Source organism: Panulirus ornatus, chromosome 19 (assembly GCF_036320965.1).
Source record: "Panulirus ornatus isolate Po-2019 chromosome 19, ASM3632096v1, whole genome shotgun sequence".
NCBI classification, from domain to species: Eukaryota; Metazoa; Arthropoda; class Malacostraca; order Decapoda; family Palinuridae; genus Panulirus; species Panulirus ornatus.
The window spans coordinates 10,801,836-10,823,543 of record NC_092242.1 but is presented as its reverse complement, the minus strand read 5'-3'; the positions used below and the strand labels follow the sequence as shown (position 1 = coordinate 10,823,543).

The following is a 21,708-nucleotide window of genomic DNA, read 5'->3' as shown; positions in this document are numbered from 1 at the left end:
TCTCTCCATGTGCCCAAACCATTTCAAAACACCCTCTTCTGCTCTCTCAACCACGCTCTTTTTATTTCCACACATCTCTCTTACCCTTACGTTACTTACTCGATCAAACCACCTCACACCACACATTGTCCTCAAACATCTCATTTCCAGCACATCCATCCTCCTGCGCACAACTCTATCCACAGCCCACGCCTCGCAACCATACAACATTGTTGGAACTACTATTCCTTCAAACATACCCATTTTTGCTTTCCGGGATAATGTTCTCGACTTCCACACATTTTTCAAGGCTCCCAAAATTTTCGCCCCCTCCCCCACCCTATGATCCACTTCCGCTTCCATGGTTCCATCCGCTGACAGATCCACTCCCAGATATCTAAAACACTTCACTTCCTCCAGCCTCTCACCATTCAAACTCACCTCCCAATTGACTTGACCCTCAACCCTACTGTACCTAATAACCTTGCTCTTATTGACATTTACTCTTAACTTTCTTCTTCCACACACTTTACCAAACTCCGTCACCAGCTTCTGCAGTTTCTCACATGAATCCGCCACCAGCGCTGTATCATCAGCGAACAACAACTGACTCACTTCCCAAGCTCTCTCATCCCCAACAGACTTCATACTTGCCCCTCTTTCCAAAACTCTTGCATTTACCTCCCTAACAACCCCATCCATAAACAAATTAAACAACCATGGAGACATCACACACCCCTGCCGCAAACCTACATTCACTGAGAACCAATCACTTTCCTCTCTTCCTACACGTACACATGCCTTACATCCTCGATAAAAACTTTTCACTGCTTCTAACAACTTGCCTCCCACACCATATATTCTTAATACCTTCCACAGAGCATCTCTATCAACTCTATCATATGCCTTCTCCAGATCCATAAATGCTACATACAAATCCATTTGCTTTTCTAAGTATTTCTCACATACATTCTTCACATACATTCATTCACTTTTATAATCTCATTTATTTTTGTTCCCTTTATCTTTTCTTTTTATTTACTGATATATATCATCCTTTTACCTCCATTTCAAGGCTGTGTATCAACCACTATCTCCCCTCCATTCCTTATGTTTTCTCCTTCTAAACTCTCTTTTCTCCATCAATTTTCTTAAATAACTTACATATATCATAATGCTCACCTCATCTCCCTGGCAGCCTCTAATAACTGCCTACACATCATCTCAACCTCACCCTGGTATGTTTTGAATTCTCTCAGCTTTTCAGATAACATCTCTAGGAAGGTAAGCTTCATCCTTTCATTTCTTATATCTTCCACACCTCATATGTCTCATAATTCATTCACATTTCTCTTTCTACATCATCTTCAATAAAAGTCTAACCTACTTGTAGTATGATGGGGCCTTTGGGTTTCTGATGAAGCCCATTTCTGACATATGCAGCATCCAATATAGCAATGTTTTATTGAAAGGTATAAAGTATGAGTCTGCAAAATAGAAAATGATACTGTCTGAGAAGCGCTTAGCAGGAATGTGTTCATAAGACTACTAACAGGCCATAAAGAATATTAACCTCCTTGTGGAAACCTTATGCTTCTCTTTCACTTCTACTCCCTTTAGTTCCGGAGGCTAACTAGTCTTGTTAAATATCCATTTAAGCTAAGTGCTTTACATAGGCATATATGTATCAACATATAAACTAAATATATAACACATGGGACCAATTAATGTACCCATGGAATTATTAAAAAACAAATACTTTCGGGTGACAGTGAATTCAACTACTTACATTTGTTTAGTGGATACTGTTGCTGGTGTCAACAGTCCCTATATAGGATTTTCAAGTTCTTTAAAAATTCAGTTGCCTTTGAAGCTCTACTATACAGCCACGAAAAGCCATATATCAGACATCTGATAGACAGCAAAACACATACACACACACACACACACACACACGCGCACACACAAAAACATAAGAAAAAACCCGTCAGCTTAATGCATGCAAAAATAATGACCACAATGTGTCAAAAGGGGCCTATAACAATATAACATAAAAACACAAGATACACTTCACAAATCATATGTTAAGAGTGCATTTCACAAATCACTTGTTAGGGTGCAGTGTCAATCCCTTCAAAGGTCCATAAGCCCCACCATACTGAAAAATCCCATACCTCTTTAACCAACACTCCCAAAATTTTGACATACAGCAAAAATATAGTCTATAAAGTACTAAATAAGTTTAGAGAACAAAAAGAAAAATATGAAAGTAAAACTTCAGCAAAGTAGTACAAACTACTCACCAGTATAATAAACACTTGAGCATCTACTAGCCCAAGCAACCATATATGCTATCCTGCATCATGAGGCCTTTAGGTGCCCCTCCCCATCATCAAATTCAAACAAGAGAAAAGGATATACATCCAACATTACTGAAGGTCAAAAGCAGAGTTCATGAGGTGAAAATAAGATACACTGTGATGAAAGCAGGAGCAACAGTCAAAAGAGCTGCTCTAGGAAAAAGTGAATAAAATAAATGATGAAGATTGCTTGCTTGGATGTGCTACCTACACTCATCAATAAGGTCATATGCCTGGGATGGTTACTTTATGGTTGTTTGGCATCTATGAATGAGTATTAGCCAACAAGCCTCATACTTATGGTGAGTGAAGGTGAAATCCTAGTAAATACACCTTATTTGAGGTAAATGATGTCCTGAACCCCTGTGAGCAAGTGCTCTCTTTAATGCTCATGGGGATAAGTGAAAAGGTAAGAAAACAGCATCAGCCTTCTCACTGCAACTATTTTCTTAGGCTTGTGTAACAACCACAAAGTGAGTTCTTTTATGTTAAAGCTGTTTTAACTCTTTAAGAAATTAAATGAAATACATAGAAACAGCAGTTATGAATAACCACATCATGGTCTTTTTTTTCCATAGGCCTAATCAGAATTAACTTGTGATACATCTCAGGGATCTTCAGAACATTCCAGAGATCCTTGACTTGGCATGTAAAAAGATGAAAACCCATCCCATAGAAAAACTTACAGATGTTGAAATCTTTGAAACAATTGTAAAACTTAAGAAGCTTGCAAGATCCATTACAACCATAAAACACGCAAGGCTTATAGTAAGTGCAATTATGGTGGACCATGGAAGGCTTCAAACACAAATGAAACTTGCTAGGTTGTAAACTCATAGAGGATACCAACTCGATGGGCAGCTTCTTAACATACCCAAGAATTTTCTAAATCTGGGGTAAGGAAAAGAACAGATCTAATTATCCAGGGATGATTTTTGAGGATCTTCATCTATCACCTAAAAAAGAAGGATGTAATCATACGTTTGTTTTACTTACTGTCATGATCAATATGCTAATTAAAGCTGATTTCTACCAAATCTCAATGGGTTTGTGAAAATGAGTTACAAGCTAGTTTGTGAAAATGAGTTACAAGCTAGTTAGCTGCTTGCTATAGAGTGCACTACACCCTGGGGTTATATGGTGGTTAGGGGGCTCAAAGAAACAAAAGTTCAAACTTTAGCAAAATAACTAAAAACAAAAAATATGTACAAAGCACAAGTAAATATCTATGAAACAATGAAAAAACAAAATAACAACTAACCCTATCACCTGTGCCATGCAATGCCAGGCACAAAGCACTTTATTTCTTCCTCATGCAAGTAATCCAATGTTTATACAGTCTACCTGCTCACAGCAAACAACTAACAAATGATTAGTCCGAAGGCCCATGTTACATACGTACAGGTTAAGCAGTTGTAAACAGCTCCTACAAAAACAAATTTGCCACTCAGTGGAATGGCAGAAAACTGTAAAACTTGAATGAGGCAGATGCTGGGAACAGCATATGAGTTTATGGTATAGAATGTTCTAGAGATAAGGCCCCACAAGTGTAACACTCCCTCTCCATACAGTATAAATAGTTAATTACAAAAAGGCAATTACATGCCATTGTTGAAAAGTTGGGATCAAGTCCTCCTTTTCTTTCATGTGCCTGAATATGTTGAGGCCCCTACCAACTTTATGTCACCATAAAAACAAAAGTACTGTGTTCCTAATCCTTAACCCCTTATCATACTAGTCTGTTTTGCTTTCCCATCCTGAGGTTTCAAGCTTTTCTAGTAAACAAAATATAATTAAGCTTACAATTTCTAATATATTCATATGATAATAAAAAAAATCACTTTATTACTATATTTCATCCACTGCATCATTCTGATGTGTAGCCGAGTCAGTACATAGCATTAAAAAGTATGGGAGTGAGGCCTGAGTGTCACTTGTGTTGCCAACAAACATTTTTTATTATCATTTACTTTTCCTATCTGGAAAATTGATAACTGAGAATCATTATTCATTAATATAGAATTTTTTTCAAACATATTTGCCATTTCCTGCATTAGTGAGGTAGTGTTAAGAAAAGAGGACTGAGCCTTAGAAGGAATATCCTCACTTGGCCCTCTTCTCTGTTCCTTCTTGTCATACTCAATGAGATTTTTTTTTCATAACAGCAAATCATATAAGTTTGTTGTGATGGCAGCTGTGTTGACACATGAAACATGTTCAACTCATCTGCTCATCTTTGTCTTCGGCATCACTTTTGTAAAAACTGGGGTTGGACTTAAGGGGTCTTTTGTCCAATACCTACTCAAGTCCTCTTTTTCAAAATGAAGCATCATTATGCACCATGATCCATAAATAAGGTGCTCTTCATTCAGTTTTACATCTTACTTTCAATGTGTCTTTCTTATATCTACTTTGTTTACTTCTGTATATATATGTCTCACAACATTTCATCAAAAACACCAAGGAATGGTTCACTTCACTATTTTCATTACTAATGCCTGCAATAACCAAAATACCACTGCTGAACCTGTCTAAAGTAAAAAGATAAGTCATATCTGGGGTGAGCCTTTCTTATCTTGAGGTAAGAGGGAAGGGTATGGAAGTCCTGTTTGTTTACATCATTGGCACTCTTATTTCTTACACAGATTGGTGCTGAATACCACGAATACATTATTTGTAAAAATATTACATGATGCACACTAAATGATACACCATGTACTACTCTATCAATAATACTTATACTTAAAATATGACTGGAAATATTCCAATTGTCTGCTGACCTACTACCAAATACTTCTACCCTAAAAGGGTCATGTCCATGAAAACTAGATGCAGTTGTTACAGATTATGTTATACAAAAGAAAATAAAGGCAGTGAGCAAGGGTGGTCATAACATGAGTAGTAGGGTCTTACATGTATGGCTGATATGTATGATATATGTTCTTACTCATCATGCAATTCATAAAATATACATATTTTCCATGGGGTCATCGTATGCAGAATCTAAGAGGTTGTCAGAAATACACCTACAGCAACGATTGTTGGGACATGGGATCCTGTACTGAGGGAAGCAGATTTTCTTGTTTTCTGTGCCTGATTGGTGAAGGAAGAGACCTCTAGAAGGTACTAATTGCATGATAAGTCTGCTGGAAATTTATATTGTGGCAGGAATGGTCCACACATCATACGAAGCTGATTGTTGTTTAAAGGTTAAAGTGACTAGGTCTAAAACAGTAAAGTCAGGATGTGCAGGGAAACACATACTAAAGATGAAACCTGCACTGAAAGGGTCATGTTAGTGCTGCTTGCAATTAGTGAGCCCTTGGTATATGGTTGTTTAAGAAGATTATCATTCTATTCAGTTACCTGATTTCATGTTTCATGAGGTCACTGAAAACTTTCATTAAGACAGGTTAAAGGCTATACTTTCCTTTGTTTACCATCAGATACAAATTATGAGGAATGATCATAAGTGAGAAATGAGTGGAGGATGAAAAGGGCCAACCGTCAGCTGAGCTGTAATGCTTACAATGTCTAAATAAATTCCATAAAGAACTTATCCCCAAAAATCACTATCTTGTATTTCACAGCCACTAAGGAAACAGCAAGCCAGGTGTACATGCCTAAAAATCAGTTTAAGATACTATGGAATCCTGAATACATATTCCTCAAAACTTTCAGTACCACTGTAAACCTTTTCATTTAGATCAGCAACCAAGCTAGAAAGAACATGGAGCAAAATTTACCTACAAAGAGCAAACATTTATCCTTTTACCCCATTTATGAAGTGATCTGCATATACAATCATTCTCATCTTGGAGAAGGGGACCCTAGAGACCATTCAGCTTTGGTAATCGTTGTATAGCAACTGCAACATGTGGAAGAATTCAGTACATCTAAATACTCTGCTCTAATGGCCACAGTCTCTTTTCAATTACTGAACTGCTAACACTTCCCCAGAGAAGAGAAATAGCTATATGGCAAATTCAACATATAATACATTCTTTATTATATGTGTATGCCTTACCTGCCTTTGCAAAGAAGCACCAGTAACTAAGTTTTTGAGGAAAAATCCTCACTTTGCTCCTTCAGTTCCTACTTTCTGAAAGTGATAATACAGGTGGGGAGGAATTCCAGACCCTCTTCTCCTGCCCACCTTAGTCTCCCTATATAAGACACAAGAGATATAAGGACAGCAGTCATTATCCCTAGTCCTTAGGGATATACTGCAATATACAAACTATAAAAAGACAGAGAAAGGCAATCACAGCCAAGACGAAAAGTAATGCACTGGAGTACAATTCCTAATTTCTGTCCTAATATTTAGCAGGGAAGATACATACAGCAAGTTCAACAAATTACGTGAAGGAATGACACTATAACCTATATGCAAGCAAAACAGGATGACAGAATCTGACTATATCTTATACATTAAAATATCTGCAGGCTATGTGTTAGGGAGGACAATTCACGGAAGAGAATAGTGGAGAGTATTTGTTAGGCAAGAGAAAAGTGAGATGATATGTGGTGAACTGCAACTGTTACCAGTATAATGAACTACTGTTGGAATCAAGGACTTCTAAGTTATTGGAACTTTATCTTTCAATCTCAACCCTTTTGAATATACACAGCATCCAACAAATACCTGCTGGGAATGCTTAGGCAATCAGCATGAAAAATAAATCATAGTTGATTCATAGAGAAATGTGTAGATGTATGAACAAGCCTTCATAGTGTCTACTAATCATAAGAGAAAACATGAGCATAATCATCATCAATAAATACCTCAAAACTTTGGAGATACTACCATGTGTACATGATTTTGAAGCTACACATGATGAAGCTACCATTAACATAATGGAAGACAACAATGATTGTAAAGGATGCACAGAATGAGCCCTGGAGGTCTAGCATATAATAGGCCTAACATATGATGGGTTCTGGTATGTGAAGAGGTTCAGCACATTTAGTGAAGAGCAAAATAAACATGCTCAAGTTCAGGCTAAGTAATGTCAGTTGTAACAATTCACTAACAATTCTATCAGCAACAAACACTTTCTTGAACTATAATACTTCAGTTCATCTCAGAAGGTAATAATGAATCATAAGATATTCATTATATACTAAAGACACAAAAATATCAAAATAATTATTTTGATGTGTGCATTTTCACAATCAAAATCTGTCATACAATGCATGTCACAAGTAGACTTGTAAGTCTACGTTATAGATAGATATGATCTACAATCTCTCAAATCAATTCATCTCAATAACATTAAAGGAAAAAATCATCCCATGAAGTTATAATAAACAAAAAATCCTTATATTTGTGCAATTTTCCACACCAAAAAGTGTATATTTTCTTCAAATTACTTAAAGAAATATCTTTTGCAAACTTCAAAATATCAGATACTTTTCCAGAGTATGAGGAGCTGACAATATGATTATCAATATCTATACAGTGCATGAAACAGCCAACTGAAAAAAATAATCACCTGTCTTTGGTACCAATGAAAGTACAATGCAACCTTAAACAACAATTATGGCTTAAACTTTCTCCCTAAGATAGCTGCTTTTTGTAACAACAAATATATGCAGTACTACTAATAATCTGCCATATCCTTCAGATGCTGCTATGCTACACCACATCTCTCTTATAATGTTTCTCCTTACTTTTACATACACGTCTTATTTTCACTACTCTTGTACTTGTACTTTAATCCCATATATATATATATTGAGACAATCCTCATGCTCTTTACAGGTCAAGTTTCCTAGATCAAGTATGTACCACCTGCTTCAACAAGTTATAACCATTCTAACAAAAAAAAAAATCAACAAATATTTCTTATGTTGCTCTGGACCCCCATTAACAAACCCTGAAGGTAAAGAATCAGTTAACAACTGGAATGTTTAGGAAAATTCTGCATGTGACACCCTGCTGTGACAGCAAGAAAAGGCACATATATGTATATGTATTTCATAGTTGTATACAGACACAGATAGAAAAAAGAGAGAATTATTTTCAGGAAACGGTTTATCTTAATTCAAAAAAGCTCTACTGAGCTAGATTCAGTTTTCACAAAAAAGATGGAAGATGAAAAATTGTTGGATAGCTAATTAAATGTATCTGATGGGGTAAAGGGCAGAAGGTGAGGGTGTCAGGAAGGTATTGCCCCATGGATACCTGGTTTGGGGGCGGGTCTGAGGGGGGTTGGCAGGAGGGAGATCCCTCCCCCCTTTAGGAGCCTGGGTTGGGGGAGAAGGCTTCTGGGGGGAGTCCTGGTCAGTGGAAGCAGCACGGGAGCGGGCACGGCTTCTGCAACACATGCAGGTAAAGTGTTAAGTGGGATGAAGCACAAACACAAGATTAATGGCAGACTCACCGGCACAGCCACCATGCTGATGCAAGCTTGGCTACCATACTACACTGTTCCTGACATAGGTGCAAGTGCTGTGGGGCCCTGAGTACACACTTGTCAACACCCAGCAACACAGTTAAAATTCAGTGCAACACACATGCACAAACAAAACCAAGCACTGAAAATAAGGAACACTAAACAATCCAAACATATCTAGCACAATAAAGGATTATTTAACACTCAACTATGGGGTCAAGGGAATAAAACTGCATGTATCAAGATACTGTAGTTTAGGTAACTGAATACAGATTAATGCTTCATTCATTCAAATCTTCATTCTTATGGTAAAAAATCACTGCAGTGAAAGTAATAAAGACTGTACTTCAACAGATGTGGGTATATCAACGAATAAAACTCAAGTCAAACATATACTTATTTCCCTACATCTTAAAAAAGTACAGGTATCAAATAAATAATTTCTAACTTTCTGTACCCCATAAAAGTTCTTTTTAGTTCTTATTAAACAAATACTCAATTATTAGGCTAAGCTTAGAATTTATCAGTATATTATCTTTAACTCTGTTCCCATTTACAGTAGGTGGATCAAGTGCATGCAGCCTTATAGTTAATTCACATGCATCCTAAACTGAAGTCTTCAGCTAAAGTAAACACACAATTCCTCACTTAAGTAAGAACTTACAACTCTTCCACTTTGCATATTAAATCTATTTGTCAGGTAAGACTGATGTCTCCATTACAACTCTACCATAATACATTGAATATCTAAATTGCACACAATCAAAAATCATTCCTCCGGCAACATCATTTGAAATCCTTTTAGTCCCAAATAAGTCACTCACTGCATCTCTCCGTTGCTTTCATGGTCCACCTTTTCCTACATAATCAAGTATAAACCATATATCTTCATCTATCTCCTCTGCCATGTGTCCTGCACAATCATATCATCTTAAAGCTTTTATACACCATCTTTTCAACACCTGCTTCATAAAGCAGCTAGGTATCTCCTACATCTTCATCCTATGCTCCATCTTTTCTCCAATCACAAAGTATATGATCAAAGGTATTGCACATGAAGTTCATGGGCCGTCATTCTCTAGGGACCCCCTGTATAGTTAATCCATACTCATAAACAGTCATCCATATATTCACTACATATTCATCTCATGAATCCCCATAAAAGATAATACACTGATAATATGCTCTGACTCAAAGAATGCATAATTGTGCCCAAGTGTTAATATACATACACAAAAGTGCCTGTAACCTGAGTGATTATAATTCATTAATAACAAGATTTTACATTTAGCAGTGTGTTCTGTGGAACATGATAGCAAAAATGACTGCTAATTCCATACAGAGTATGATTTCTTTGGCAGTATAAATATTAATGCTATATCAGGTATGTGATGGCACAGACTATGACTCCTGGATAAGGAATTTATCTAGGGATAATATGTCACTCTTGTATGTTTCATCTACAAAATAAACAGAGTAAGAATACTAAATAATATATTCAAAATATCAAATTTATTCATTGGTAACATCTAAGTTCTGAAGATGGAAAAAATGAGGCAATTATTCTGATACAAAACAGTCATGCCACATGGTACTGTGCAATACTGTACCAACAAATCTCTCATCATCTTAAATAATTCAACATAAATTTACACAAATAAATATGTCAGTGCTATCCTTTACTGTGTATCTATTCTTAAATAAGCAGCAATCCTAATAAAGGCAATTATCTGAAATTATTCACATTACAAAGTGTTCCTTATTTGCCCCAATTGTGTTTTAATGGCTTTCAAACTACATATACATACTCCTTTCATTCAGCTAAACCTTCTTGTAAATAAATGTAAGTTTTGAAATTTGAAAAGCCTTTTTTTTTCTGAGGTTGTGTCTCTCATGCATGAGATATTCTTTATCTTCTAGGAAAATTAGAGTTAGCATCCTCTGATCTTCTGCCTTTCTGGCAGAGAAACACTGGTTCCCAACAGCATATCTCTAAATCAAAATGTCCATAAATGAATAACAGAAGAATGAATCTTTTTCTTCATCTCTTCCTGACACTACTTTACTAATGCAGGAAATGGCAAAGTATGAAAAATGTCTAAGAGGAAAAGGAAAAACATGAGTCACAATGTGGGTGACAGCCATCGGCTGACTGAGTTACATTGTAAGTGTAAAGTTTCAGCCAGCCAATATATGGGGGCAGCACCTTACAGAATCTGTCATTTCCTTGCTGGAGGAGGGTCAGTGAATTGTCCTGTGTACCACTGTTATAATTCAAGGCCAAGGGGTTAAAGAAGTTGTTGGAGATGATTTTGGTTATGGACCAAAGAGATCTGTCAGAAAAAGCCAAATCAGCTCACATTCTTTTCATGTGGGTGTGCTTAACTTTACAAAGGACAGCTCTGCAGTGATTCCAAGTATAGATGAGAGCAGAAGGGAAAAAAGTTTCATGGCACAATGACTGTGGGAAGAAATATTTAGTAGAGGATGAGATACATAATTCCATCCCAGCCAGTGAAGTATTACCTGTCTTGGAGAAACTCAGTAATGAAGCTGTGCAAGGATGACTGCTAACTCTCCTAAAGTGTCAAAGTTGGCATTACAGCCTAAAGAGCAAATATAATGTAACTGTAGTCAGAGGAGTTTGGAAATAAAAAGGAAATTGATTGTGTTGGAAGAGTGGTCGTGCTGGGCATTTGATCAACTGTTTCAGATCATTGAGAAAGGAGCAAGAAAAGGCCGCAGCTCTGCCAGGATTACCAATGTAGAAATCAATCCTTATGCTGTGCACTGAAATCCCCAACATAGAAGATTTCAGCTCATGACTGTGAGGATAACAATGCCTCATGGTAGGAAATGAAACAGACATACATAATTAGAGTATCTGGAAGGGAAATGTACAAAACATAACAGCAAAGTTATGAAGTGCTGAGAAATTTTGAGTCATGTGGCATCAAAGTTTAAGACACTCAAGATCCATAAGGCAAGCAATGCAAGTTTTCATATTACAGTAGGCGCAAATGCCACACTTAGTAGATGTCTGGTCAGCAAAAGATCTAAGAGAGATCTAAGGAGCTGGGTAGCTAGGAGTAGGTAAGAAAATGATGTCATCTCTACAGTAGTCAGTGACTGGCAACTTAAACAAGCAAACTGTCAATACCTTGTTGGAAGATAGCTACGTGAGACTAAATCAGTGTTTCCCTCCAAAAAGACAGAGGGTAATAGTTCTAACCCTCATTATCCCAGAGAATCTCTCATGCTTTCACAAGAAACTGCAGAAGAGAGAAATGTAACATTATCTGTATTCCAAAAATGATGTACAGGAACACTATAAACAGTTTTTGACAGAATGACACCACTCAAACCATAGTTAATTTCCTCTTAAGAAATAATTTCCGTATCCTCAGTGCATATTGTTCCTCAACTGTGTCTGACTGAACATTTGTACCAAGTGATTCTTTTCACTTTATACTTACCCTAATTCTTAACTGGTAATTCAGAGCACCTTTTATCAATTCTGAATTATTCATCTAAGAAATGAATTACTACAGTTAGCTAAACTGCTTTCTACTTATTACAGATTAAGCAGAGTAAAAATCTTTGTGCAATGAAACCATTATAACCTGTGATAAGTATGTACAGTGCACTGCTGCTACTTTGCTAGTACTGTTAGCACACTTGCTTATGTATGGTAGATGTTAGCAGCCTTGCTCATTGTGACCAAGCTTGGCATACCACATACCACAGATGTGAAGCATAACTCTTTGCTGTCTGATGATTTTCTTCATGGTTTTTGCTTTCATACGTGACTATGTTGTATATCATATATTACTTACCATTACTGAGAAACATACTGTACATTCATAACCCACAGAATTGTGTTAATCAGTAGTCAGTCACTTTTACAAATGGTCCTTGCACTTTCTACTGCAGGCACAGATGATACTACTGCTCACACAGAGGAAGATCTCCAGTCTGAATATCCATAGTCTGAACGCATCAAAAAATTTCAAAGCGGTAGAATTACGATTCCTGCAAAATGGCTCAAGAGTTTATATAGGACATCACTCCAATTTCAAAGTATTGCCATAGCTCATATCACAGCTTTGCCATTGTTTTCTCTGTCTGAATTTGAAGCAGTAGTGCTTCATGATATTCTCACTTAATTCTGTCAAATTTGTCCTTATTCTGCCATTCAAATGGCATCCAATAAGCAATGAAGTGATAGTGCTAGAGTGAAGTGGTGTGAAGTGGAAACATATTACACCTACTAATATGCAGCAAGTTCAAATCTTAAAGAAATCAGATATGGGCGAGTCAGTGCATAACCTGAGGAAGAGCTATGGTGTTGGAAATATGATCATATACTGTATGATATCAAGAAGCAATGTGTAAAGCTCCATGCATATCAACACCAGCTCCTACGACAGATGAAATGCAAGACCTGCCTCCTACCTCTCCTGCTGCTTCAATCTCAGCTGTGCCTGATGCCCCCAGCACTTCATCTTCTATGCAATCGCCAAACTCTACCTTAGTTTACATTACACTTGTTAGAAGCAGAAACAAGGAAGAATTTTGGGTAAGTACAAAATATAAAAGCTTTTTAAACGTTTTATGTAGTATATATTTACATATATCACATTCAGATAACATCTAAGAACTATATCGGGACTGTAGAAAAACCACAATTAAAGATAAGAAATATTCAGACCTCATATGGAACCAATGGAAAGATTGTTATCTATAATCTGGAAAAGTCCGTCATTCAAACACTGCTCGGTTCTAAGGAATTCGGACTGGAGATCTTCTGCCTGTATTAGCCTTTAGTATTACTCCAAAAGGATATACTTACACAAAAAGAAAAACAATTATCAAATTGTGAGTTCTAACATGAATACAACTGGGTTTTGGCCATCCTGAAACTCCCTGGTACTAGGTATAATAAGGGAACTTCTCTCACAAGCATTAACATGAGCTAATAAGAATTAGTAAGACTATGCATCACCTTAAAGTTTTATAGTGCAGCATACGCAGTCCAAAAACCCATAATGGCCCAGAAATGATAAAAGCTTACTCTGAAGAATTTTGAAATCACACTGAAAAAAGTTTGTGAAAATTTTACATACACCTCTAAGACACTTAAAATTAAAATCTCAGTAAATATACTCACATACCTCACAATTCAAGACCTACCTGGTCGAGACTGCTGAAGACTGGTCAGTATCTGAGGATGAAGATGAATCAGACGATGATGATGATGATGATGAAGAGGATGAGGCTGAAGAGGATGATGAAGAGCCACTGGTTGAACTTGCTGATTCTGAGCTAGTGCTGCGTATCTGTTCACGGTCAAGGTAAAAATAAACTCTCCTTAATCCTGAAGATAACTAAAAATTAATATCAAATCATGTTTTGCATATGAATGTGTCAAGTAAAATACTGTTGATGATTTGATAACCTCTGGTAATATTCACTCTTATCTTTTCTGCATGTAAATTTGTTCAGTAGTATACTGTTGATGACTTGAGAATCTTTAGTAATCTTCTCTTTTATCTTTTATCTTTCTGGGGGCCTTGAAGAATGTGTGGAAGTCGAGAACATTATCTCAGAAAGCAAAAATGGGTATGTTTGAAGGAATAGTGGTTCCAACAATGTTGTATGGTTGCAAGGCGTGGGCTATGGATAGAGTTGTGCGCAGGAGGATGGATGTGCTGGAAATGAGATGTTTGAGGACAATGTGTGGTGTGAGGTGGTTTGATCGAGTGAGTAACGTAAGGGTAAGAGAGATGTGTGGAAATAAAAAGAGCATGGTTGAGAGAGCAGAAGAAGGTGTTTTGAAGTGGTTTGGGCACATGGAGAGAATGAGTGAGGAAAGATTGACCAAGAGGATATATGTGTCGGAGGTGGAGGGAACGAGGAGAAGAGGGAGACCAAATTGGAGGTGGAAAGATGGAGTGAAAAAGATCTTGTGTGATCGGGGCCTGAACATGCAGGAGGGTGAAAGGAGGGCAAGGAATAGAGTGAATTGGAGCGGTGTGGTATACCGGGGTTGACGTGCTGTCAGTGGATTGAATCAAGGCATGTGAAGCGTCTGGGGTAAACCATGGAAAGCTGTGTAGGTATGTATATTTGCATGTGTGGACGTATGTATATACATGTGTATGGGGGGGGGGGGTTGGGCCATTTCTTTCGTCTGTTTCCTTGTGCTACCTCGCAAACGCGGGAGACAGTGACAAAGTATAATAAAAAAAAAAAAAAAACTGGTTTAATGTTATATCAGGGAAAGTTAAGTTTGAGGGAATAAGGATGTGAAAGAGACTAAGACAGGCATACAAGGAGAAAACATAGAAACAGAAAATAAAGCTAGCTGAAAAACTTAAAAACAAGTGAAAGTATACTCTAGAGTGGAATTATGAGACTGAAAGAAAAATTAAAAACTGGGAGGGAGTGTTACTGAAACCAAACCAAACTACGTCAAAAGTAAATGACACATTCTAAGATATTTTGTTGAAAGACTGAGGCAAATGAAATCTGATACTGTAATAATCTATACAGGAAAATGACACACTTTGGGAATGGGTATCTAGAGGTTACCAGGATTAAAGGAAAAAGAAAGCAATAGTGGGGTTATCCATAATAAGGACTTACAATCACATAAAGTAAGACGAAAAGATAGGTGATATGTATTCTGTTAATACACTGACTGCTAATGTATTGTATACAGTAAAGAAAACCTCTGGCACTTGACAGCAAGTGTGCTGTATACAATCTTGAGCATTTAAAAATCCTGAGCATAGTAAACAGTGGAGCACTAAATAAGGAAGCAACTACTTGCAACTAAAACAATGTTTCAGCATACTTTGCGTATAATTCTTAAACTCAGCTGCTTAGTAAATACCAAATGCTTTCAGGGATAGTACACAACTTTGGCATGATAAAGATAAAAAAAAAATATGTACAGATTTATAAAGATGATGTTTCTAGATTTACATAAAGATTGGAACACATATCATTAGGAATAATGATTTCATAGAGATATGCATATGTTAGTTGGTAAAGTGGGGATGCCTGGAAGTGTTGCAACCTGTACATCTAATCATCTGATAATTTCATAATACATGTAATCAACTTGTTAAAATACATACATATCTCTGGGGATAGGGGAGAAAGAATACTTCCCACGTATTCCCTGCATGTCATAGAGGGCAACTAAATGGGGAGGGAGCAGGGAGCTGGAAATCCTCCCCTCCCATTTTCACTTTTCCAAAAAAAGTAATAAAGAAGAGGGCCAAGTGAGGATATTCCCTCTAAGGCTCAGTCCTCTGTTCTTAACACTACCTCGCTTATGCAGGAAATGGCAAATACGTGTTTTTTTTTTACATACTTGCCATTCACTGTATTAGCGACATAGCATCAAGAACAGAGGGCTGAGACTTAGAGGGAAAATCATCACCTGGCCCTCTTTCTCTGTTTCTGCTTCTTGGAAAAGTAAAAACTGGAGAGGAGGATTTTCAGCTGCCCTGCTCCCACCACTTTTGGTCGCCTTTTATGATACACAGGGAATACATGGGAAGTTTTCTTTCTCCCATATATATATTTCTCATTTCCAGCACATCCACCCTCCTCCGCACAACTCTATCTATAGCCCATGCCTCGCAACCATATAACATTGTTGGAACCACTATTCCTTCAAACATACCCATTTTTGCAAGGAAACAGACGAAAGAATGGCCCAACCCACCCACATACACATGTATATACATACATGTCCACATACACACATATACATACCTATACATCTCAACGTATACATATATATATATATATACACATACAGACATATACATATATATATATATATACACATGTACATAATCCATACTGTCTGCCCTTATTCAGAAAAAACTGGAGGAAGTAAAGTGTTTTAGATATCTGGGAGTGGATCTGGCAGCGGATGGAACCATGGAAGCGGAAGTGGATCATAGGGTGGGGGAGGGGGCGAAAATCCTGGGAGTCTTGAAGAATGTGTGGAAGTCGAGAACATTATCTCGGAAAGCAAAAATGGGTATATTTGAAGGAATAGTGGTTCCAACAATGTTGTATGGTTGCGAGGCATGGGCTATGGATAGAGTTGTGCGCAGGAGGATGGATGTGCTGGAAATGAGATGTTTGAGGACAATGTGTGGTGTGAGGTGGTTTGATCGAGTAAGTAACGTAAGGGTAAGAGAGATGAGTGGAAATAAAAAGAGCGTGGTTGAGAGAGCAGAAGAGGGTGTTTTGAAATGGTTTGGGCACATGGAGAGAATGAGTGAGGAAAGATTGACCAAGAGGATATATGTGTCGGAGGTGGAGGGAACGAGGAGAAGTGGGAGACCAAATAGGAGGTGGAAAGATGGAGTGAAAAAGATCTTGTGTGATCGGGGCCTGAACATGCAGGAAGGTGAAAGGAGGGCAAGGAATAGAGTGAATTGGATCGATGTGGTATACCGGGGTTGACGTGCTGTCAGTGGATTGAATCAGGGCATGTGAAGCGTCTGGGGTAAACCATGGAAAGCTGTGTAGGTATGTATATTTTGCGTGTGTGGACGTATGTATATACATGTGTATGGGGGTGGGTTGGGCCATTTCTTTCGTCTGTTTCCTTGCGCTACCTCGCAAACGCGGGAGACAGCGACAAAGCAAAAAAAAAAATATATATATATTATATATATATATATATATATATATATATATATATATATATATATATATATATATATATATACACACACACATTAGAAATAAAGCTCTGATGAAAGGTACAAAGAAAATATAATTTTCTTTAGTGTATTCAAAATTGCCAAACTGCAGGCATACTAAATATCCAGAGAAGCTACAATCAATGGGTCAAAACACAAAGGAGATAATTATAAGAATGAAAATAACTAAATGAAGATAGTCTTCAGTGTAGTTTGGGATGACACTGAGGAAAAATCACCTCTATCAATGGTATATGCACGTGAACCGCATAAAGTCATGAATAAAATGAAAACTGTCTGTAAGTGGCATCCATACATACGTAACTAATTCTACTGTATCTTGAAATTCCTAGAAAAGTGTCTGAGATACATGAGTCTATATGCTGCCAGGAAACTGACTAGTCCATCAAAGAAACTCAGCTCATGTTATACTATATTAGTGAGAAATGCAAACTCAGTTACCAAGTAGCTATTCTAGACTTTGCTGCTGATATCATGCATTCCACTAAGAAGGGTGGTACCCAGTCAGTTACAAAATTACTCAAAAAGTGAGCAACTCATAGGCAATCAGTAATGGACAATTCATCCTTCTGGTATTCTCCAGTAAACTACAGTGACATATCATAACCCTCTAACCTCTCATTGGACTTTCCTGTCTATTCCTGTATGACCCCCCTTTTTTCCAAGTTATGTAAAGCATTTATATATTTAAAGAATAACAAATACAGAAGATCTTTTATGATAAGCTGTGACAGCATAGACAACTGAAGCCCCAATCAAGGCCAGTTCATTAATGCACACAATCCAGGTAGTGTTAGGAAAAGAAAGCAAAGGCCACATTCGTTCACACTCAGTCTCTAGCTGTCATGTATAATGCATCCAAACCACAGCTCCCTTTCCACATCCAGGCCCTACAAACTTTCCATGGTTTATCCCAGATGCTTCACATGCCCTGGTTCAATCCATTGACAGCACATCAACCCCAGTATACCACATCGTTCCAATTCACTCTATTCCTTGCACGCCTTTCACCCTCCCGCATGTTCAGGCCCTGATCATTCAAAATCCTTTTGACTCCATCCTTCCACCTCCAATTTGGTCTCCCACTTCTCCTCGTTCCCTCCACCTCTGATACATATATCCTCACTCATTCTCTCCGTGTGACCAAACCACTTCAATACACCCTCTTCTGCTCTCTCAACCACACTCATTAAATTACCACACATCTCTCTTACCCTTTCGTTACTTACTCGATCAAACCACCTCACACCACATATTGTCCTCAAACATCTCATTTCTAATAGGGTAAGAGAGATGTGTGGAAATAAAAAGAGTGTGGTTGAGAGAGCAGAAGAGGGTGTTTTGAAATGGTTTGGTCACATGGAAAGAATGAGTGAGGAAAGATTGACCAAGGGGATATATGTGTTGGAGGTGGAGGGAACAAGAAGTGGGAGACCAAATTGGAGGTGGAAAGATGGAGTAAAAAAGATTTTGAGTGATTGGGGCCTGAACATGCAGGAGGGTTAAAGGCGGGCAAGGTATAGAGTGAATTGGATCGATGTGGTATACCGGGGTCGACGTGCTGTCAATGGATTGAACCAGGGCATGTGAAGCATTTGGGGTAAACCATGGAAAGTTCTGTGGGGCCTGGATGTGGAAAGGGAGCTGTGGTTTCGGGCATTATTACATGACAGCTAGAGACTGAGTGTGAACGAATGGGGCCTTTGTTGTCTTTTCCTAGTGCTACCTTGCACACATGAGGGGGGAGGGGGATGTAATTCCATGTGTGGCGAGGTGGGGATGGGAATGAATAAAGGCAGACAGTATGTGGACGTGTAAGTATATACATGTGTATGGGGGTGGGTTGGGCCATTTCTTTCGTCTGTTTCCTTGCGCTACCTCGCAAACGCGGGAGACAGCGACAAAGCAAAAAAAAAAATATATATATATATAGATATATATATATATAATATATATAAATATATATATATATATATATATATCTATATATATATATATATATATACACACACACATTAGAAATAAAGCTCTGATGAAAGGTACAAAGAAAATATAATTTTCTTTAGTGTATTCAAAATTGCCAAACTGCAGGCATACTAAATATCCAGAGAAGCTACAATCAATGGGTCAAAACACAAAGGAGATAATATAAGAATGAAAATAACTAAATGAAGATAGTCTTCAGTGTAGTTTGGGATGACACTGAGGAAAAATCACCTCTATCAATGGTATATGCACGTGAACCGCATAAAGTCCCATTGAATAAAATGAAAACTGTCTGTAAGTGGCATCCATACATACGTAACTAATTCTACTGTATCTTGAAATTCCTAGAAAAGTGTCTGAGATACATGAGTCTATATGCTGCCAGGAAACTGACTAGTCCATCAAAGAAACTCAGCTCATGTTATACTATATTAGTGAGAAATGCAAACTCAGTTACCAAGTAGCTATTCTAGACTTTGCTGCTGATATCATGCATTCCACTAAGAAGGGTGGTACCCAGTCAGTTACAAAATTACTCAAAAAGTGAGCAACTCATAGGCAATCAGTAATGGACAATTCATCCTTCTGGTATTCTCCAGTAAACTACAGTGACATATCATAACCCTCTAACCTCTCATTGGACTTTCCTGTCTATTCCTGTATGACCCCCCTTTTTTCCAAGTTATGTAAAGCATTTATATATTTAAAGAATAACAAATACAGAAGATCTTTTATGATAACTGTGACAGCATAGACAACTGAAGCCCCAATCAAGGCCAGTTCATTAATGCACACAATCCAGGTAGTGTTAGGAAAAGAAAGCAAAGGCCACATTCGTTCACACTCAGTCTCTAGCTGTCATGTATAATGCATCCAAACCACAGCTCCCTTTCCACATCCAGGCCCTACAAACTTTCCATGGTTTATCCCAGATGCTTCACATGCCCTGGTTCAATCCATTGACAGCACATCAACCCCAGTATACCACATCGTTCCAATTCACTCTATTCCTTGCACGCCTTTCACCCTCCCGCATGTTCAGGCCCTGATCATTCAAAATCCTTTTGACTCCATCCTTCCACCTCCAATTTGGTCTCCCACTTCTCCTCGTTCCCTCCACCTCTGATACATATATCCTCACTCATTCTCTCCGTGTGACCAAACCACTTCAATACACCCTCTTCTGCTCTCTCAACCACACTCATTAAATTACCACACATCTCTCTTACCCTTTCGTTACTTACTCGATCAAACCACCTCACACCACATATTGTCCTCAAACATCTCATTTCTAATAGGGTAAGAGAGATGTGTGGAAATAAAAAGAGTGTGGTTGAGAGAGCAGAAGAGGGTGTTTTGAAATGGTTTGGTCACATGGAAAGAATGAGTGAGGAAAGATTGACCAAGGGGATATATGTGTTGGAGGTGGAGGGAACAAGAAGTGGGAGACCAAATTGGAGGTGGAAAGATGGAGTAAAAAAGATTTTGAGTGATCGGGGCCTGAACATGCAGGAGGGTTAAAGGCGGGCAAGGTATAGAGTGAATTGGATCGATGTGGTATACCGGGGTCGACGTGCTGTCAATGGATTGAACCAGGGCATGTGAAGCATTTGGGGTAAACCATGGAAAGTTCTGTGGGGCCTGGATGTGGAAAGGGAGCTGTGGTTTCGGGCATTATTACATGACAGCTAGAGACTGAGTGTGAACGAATGGGGCCTTTGTTGTCTTTTCCTAGTGCTACCTTGCACACATGAGGGGGGAGGGGGATGTAATTCCATGTGTGGCGAGGTGGGGATGGGAATGAATAAAGGCAGACAGTATGTGGACGTGTAAGTATATACATGTGTATGGGGGTGGGTTGGGCCATTTCTTTCGTCTGTTTCCTTGCGCTACCTCGCAAACGCGGGAGACAGCGAAAAAGCAAATAATAATATAATAATAATATAGTTGTTATAGTTGTTAGAAGCAGTGAAAAGTTTTTATCGAGGATGTAAGGCATGTGTACGTGTAGGAAGAGAGGAAAGTGATTGGTTCTCAGTGAATGTAGGTTTGCGGCAGGGGTGTGTGATGTCTCCATGGTTGTTTAATTTGTTTATGGATGGGGTTGTGTGGGAGGTAAATGCAAGAGTTTTGGAAAGAGGGGCAAGTATGAAGTCTGTTGGGGATGAGAGAGCTTGGGAAGTGAGTCAGTTGTTGTTCGCTGATGATACAGCGCTGGTGGCTGAT

The 21,708-nt window shown here is 38.1% G+C and overlaps 1 protein-coding gene across 7 annotated transcripts in view; it reads right to left on the bottom strand.

Moving 5' to 3' along the window:
- Nucleotides 1-21,708, bottom strand: part of chm (lysine acetyltransferase chameau) — a 104,743-nt gene that overhangs the window by 65,406 nt on the left and 17,629 nt on the right. For 4 of the 7 annotated variants that reach the window (XM_071673638.1, XM_071673637.1, XM_071673639.1 and 1 more), the window contains 2 exons: nucleotides 13,931-14,076; nucleotides 8,527-8,658 (listed from right to left, as the gene is read on the bottom strand). In XM_071673638.1, coding sequence (XP_071529739.1) covers nucleotides 8,527-8,658; nucleotides 13,931-14,076 — 278 coding nt within the window. Of the gene's footprint in view, nucleotides 1-8,526; nucleotides 8,659-8,725; nucleotides 8,880-13,930; nucleotides 14,077-21,708 lie in introns of those variants that run through there. The other 3 variants (XM_071673642.1, XM_071673641.1, XM_071673643.1) reach the window with 2 other exon arrangements.